The sequence below is a fragment of the Ipomoea nil genome, unplaced genomic scaffold (genome assembly GCF_001879475.1).
Source record: "Ipomoea nil cultivar Tokyo-kokei standard unplaced genomic scaffold, Asagao_1.1 scaffold1043, whole genome shotgun sequence".
Lineage (NCBI taxonomy): Eukaryota > Viridiplantae > Streptophyta > Magnoliopsida > Solanales > Convolvulaceae > Ipomoea > Ipomoea nil.
In genome coordinates, this window is record NW_017617471.1 from 6,073,742 (window position 1) to 6,078,045 (window position 4,304).

The window sequence follows — 4,304 nt, forward strand, 5'->3', positions numbered from 1 at the left end:
TATTGCCTAAAATTGTAAATATGCTATAATATAATATTAGTATGGAAATGCATGCAAAGTTGTCAACTTTGTATGTGTTATTTAAAGATAATTAATGCAATCTTCCATGCATCATTCTACTTATAATATGTGAGATTTAATATTTTTTTTTTCAAATATTGTCTACTGAATCATTGAGTTAAGCACGTCCAGGTTGCGAGATTTAATGTTATTTCCACCGATGGAAGATAAGCTGACATGCCCTTGGATTTCGAGCTGCTTTTATATCTTTTTCTTTTTCTATCTTTTTTTTTTCTCTACATGAATTGAAGGAGGAGCATGTTGGGATGTTTTCTTTTTCTTTTTGTGTCACCTTTTTGACTTTAATGCCCAGCATATTTTGATGATTGAGCTTTTTCCATGGAGGTGCCAAGAAGATGATGATGATCAACTCAAACTTGTGGAAATTATGATTTCTTGGTTTTTTTCATATACCAAGATTAATTATGTTCATACCGATTAGGACCTCAAGAACAGTATTTACTAGTTACTATCTCTGAGTAAGCTAGAAAAGACATACAACATTTCATCCGCGCCCAATAAGTTTTGGTTTTGAATTCCAATTCAGAAGTGAGAAAAATAAGGCACAGTTCTCCCACTTGAGATGTTAATCATTGCCCCCTTTCTTTTTAACCACTCTCTGTTTTTTAGGTTAATGGAATTTTATGCTGGCTGGCTCATGATTTTGTGTCTTTTTCCAGCAAATGATTTGATTTCACATACCAAATTCAATGCTGCAATAACAGTACTGTCAGCATCTCAGAAATCAGCAATGCTGCTGAAAAAGGAACTGGTTTCTTTAGAAGACTAGTCAACAACAAGATTTTCCCTTGTAATCAACCCTCCAATTCATCCATTCACCATTAGAACATCCAGACTTCCATGTTTCAGAAGTCATATACAAAACACATGCTAGAAACTGGAAAGAAATAGAATATTATAGTGTCAAGAATGACTGTATAAACTAGACATTCTGTACAGGTAAGCCATGGGAGATTCTGCATGAAGCTTTGACAGAGTAAACGTGAAATCTTCCAACTTAGAATGGACAATGCTGGATCTTTGTTATAATCAGGGGAAGCCTGTGAATTCTTCAGAGTTCAGATGATCTCCTGCAAGTGAGTTCTTGAATTAAAGACGGTCCTGGAAATGAGAGGAAGCAAATTACAAAGAAATAAACATCTGCTTCAAGGCGTCCACAGGGCAGGAAGACAAAAGAGTGCAGTAAAACGCGGGAATGAAAAGATATTGTGAGGAATAAAGAACAATGAACTTGGAATGGCTCTTAACCGAAGAACATCCAGAACCAACATGTGTCACATTCCAAGTTGAATTGTTCTGAATGTTCTAAATTATAATAATCTGCAACTGGCCAGTGTAAGAGAGCAAGAACCGAAGCATAACCAAGTAATTACAGAAAGAGATAACATCCACGAAATTGCAGGTAAACAGCTGAGAACGAAACAAATTCATAGCAATTGAAACTAGAATAGAATAGAAGCATATATTACCAAAATCAGAAAGGCTTAGACAATAAAAGAAAGAATTTTGCTGTTATTAGAAATACCAAAGATTCGTGCAGATTGCAATGCAGTCTGATAAGGCATCCAAACATCAAGAATACATTGGCATAATTGATTACACAGAGTAAATGCAGCAAAACTAACGTGAAAGCAAAGAACAACTGTAAGACCTTGGATCTCAGTACAGTCGAAGTATGCTCCTTGCAATTGAATGTGCGCCATTTTGCCTGTTTTTCCCTGCTATACCTCTCCGGCTACCTCTCAAGGGAGTCAAGTAAAAGCGCAAGAGACCATTATCAATGTGGTTAGGGGAGTACCTAGCACTCCGATTCCTTTCCAACACGAAATCGTCTCTTCTTTTCTTCCCATTCATCTCAACACTAGATTTCCTTCCAGTCCCAAACGACCCACCCATATAGTTTGAATTCCTCCAGCTCACGCTACTATTACTCCGGAACACCTTCCTATTAAGCCCTGCTCTTGGATCGCCATTACTCTCCCTTCTAAACTCTTGCCAAGACTCAGAAAAGGACCTCTCCACCCCGTTTGCCCTGCTATACCTATCATCTTCTTCATCTTTGTTCCCGCTACCTCTACGATATATAAACCCCAATATACTCCAGGTCCATCTCCTAGACTTTTTCGAACGCTTCTGCTCCCCATTCCCAATTACTGAAGCATTGTCTCTAAAACCTGCCAATTCAAAAGTTTCAGAGCAATCGTCCCTCAAAGAATTGGAATTTGAATCCCGATCGCCCATTAACACCTTTGATCCATGAAAGTAATCCGTAGCGGGCAACACTTTAGCATTAGACACAGACTTCATCTCATCAATCTCAGCCACCACAGCTGCTGCTGTCTTCCTAATAGAGCTAGACCTGTCAAGACTCTTTCTCCTTCTGGAGGATGAATCTGAGTAGTATTCCTTGGTCTGAGCTGAGCCACCCGGGACAGTGTCATCCCCATTGATGCAGTTCATCATAACAGGCTCCTCTACTGGGATTTGCATATCAGTACGCGAAACATGCACCACTGGAGCATCCTCCACCACAGAGACCATAGGCGCCATTCTTGGAAAACTCCTTCCAATCAAATACCCGTCCCAGGAAGCCCGGGGCTCATCGAAAGAGTATCTGGGATCATCAAAACTAATCCTCCCAGCATCCAGCGAAAACCGGGGGTCAGTGTCACAAGACCTCCTTCCAAACCCATAATCTGCAATCTCGGATTGGGTCTCCCTGTATTGCCTCGAAAGGGGCTTCTCTGCAGGCAAGGGAGCCGAGCTTTCGCCATTGTTTTGCTTCTTGAGCTTCTGTTTTCGTCTCCACTTGTGCCATTTCTTGCTGAAAACCGAAGCTGCAGACCAAAAGCTCCCTGCAATTTCCTTCAAGTCCCTTCCTCCTGGCTTCTTTACCTGCGAATCAAGATCTATATGATCCTTCATAGGCTTCAATGTATCCTCCTCGTTCATACCTTCTTCCTCCAGAATTTCCAAATTAACCCCCCTATCGAACCCATTTTCGCTTTTGGGAGGTTCTGGAACCTCAATGATTTCTTCAATTCCATCGCTTTCATTTCTATTCTCACTGAAATCCTGCTCATTTTCAAGCTCCTCCTCCTCTTCTTTAGACTCGAGAACGGGCCTATTGACAAAATCAACGGCACCCTCATTGCAATGAGGGTTTTGAGAGCTAGAAGGTTTGGTCTCGTCATCGAGGGAGAAGAGGGTCCAGAGAGTATTCCGGACCCTTACGTCACAGGACTTCCGCTGCGGCTCAAAGGCCGCGGCAGAGAAGCCTAGAGCCTCATTATTCTTGGAAGCCGAGAACGACTTAGTGCGGCGGAGCTCCGGGAAGAATGTGGAGGGTTTTGAAGGCTTAGGCGGAGGGGGAGGGAGGCAGTTAGCAGCCGCGGAAGAAGCGGAGGGCTTAGAGAACAGAGATTTGATAGCAGCGGCCGCGGAGGAGGAGGAAGTGGAGGGGCGGCGAGAGGAGGAAGGGTTATTACCAGTAGCCGATTGATCTAATGTGGTGAGGCGCTCGCAGAGGCATTCCGGACAGAACCCCGTGAATTGCTCATCTGGGTGTCGGTCGCAGCTGAACGACGACCGCGGAGGCTGCGCCGGAGGCGGCTGCGTTGGGTCCGCTGCGGTGGGATTCATCCCCGGTGATTCTAGTGTTCAATGCGCACTCTCCTTCTGTTCATTCTACGCCATTGCAGAGCAAATGCGAGCGTGTTATGAAGCAATCTAACGTTCAAAAAGCTTGCAGGCTCTCAACGAACAAACAGAGAATTGTGAGCTCAGACAGAGAAAAAGAGGAGAGAATTCTACGAAAGTGAGGATTATAAAATATACCAACAAATATAGAATAATAGTTATTTCCGAATAGATAAATAAATAAAGAATAATAGTTATGTGGAACTAACTCAGTTGATTTGATCGATCAAATTAAAATCTTGCTTAAAATTATCTTTTCAAAGATTATTAGACAGGATTCTGGAACTTAAGATCTGTTATAAACGGTAGACTTAATGTATCAAAAACTATATATAGCATATTAATAAATGAATAAATTATGGAGTAATTTTTTAAAAGATATTGGATTTAAGGAGTCCAATCCTATCTAAAATTGATTACATTAATATTTACATAAATTATTATTGTTTAAAAAGTTGATTTATAATGTTTTCTCGATAAAATATAGTATATTGATTTGCTATAGAAATGAAAGATTCCCGTCT

General features: G+C 41.1%; 1 protein-coding gene across 2 annotated transcripts; it reads right to left on the reverse strand.

Moving 5' to 3' along the window:
• Positions 1–833: 833 nt before the first annotated feature.
• Positions 834–3,918, reverse strand: LOC109182196 (UPF0503 protein At3g09070, chloroplastic). Of its 2 annotated transcripts, none has more exons than XM_019332297.1 (2): positions 1,733–3,918; positions 834–1,151 (listed from the first exon to the last, which is right to left on the reverse strand). In XM_019332297.1, exon 1 carries the CDS (start codon positions 3,721–3,723, stop codon positions 1,741–1,743), a length of 1,983 nt encoding a protein of 660 aa, XP_019187842.1. In that variant the 5' UTR covers positions 3,724–3,918; the 3' UTR covers positions 834–1,151; positions 1,733–1,740. The 2 variants fall into 2 exon arrangements, with proteins under 2 accessions (XP_019187842.1, XP_019187841.1); XM_019332296.1 differs by having other exon boundaries at positions 834–1,182.
• Between the last annotated feature and the right edge of the window lie 386 nt (positions 3,919–4,304).

What these genes read in the sequence shown, in the direction of transcription:
- LOC109182196 (XM_019332297.1), bottom strand. Translation starts at nt 3,723, where the DNA reads ATGAATCCCACCGCAGCGGACCCAACGCAGCCGCCTCCGGCGCAGCCT.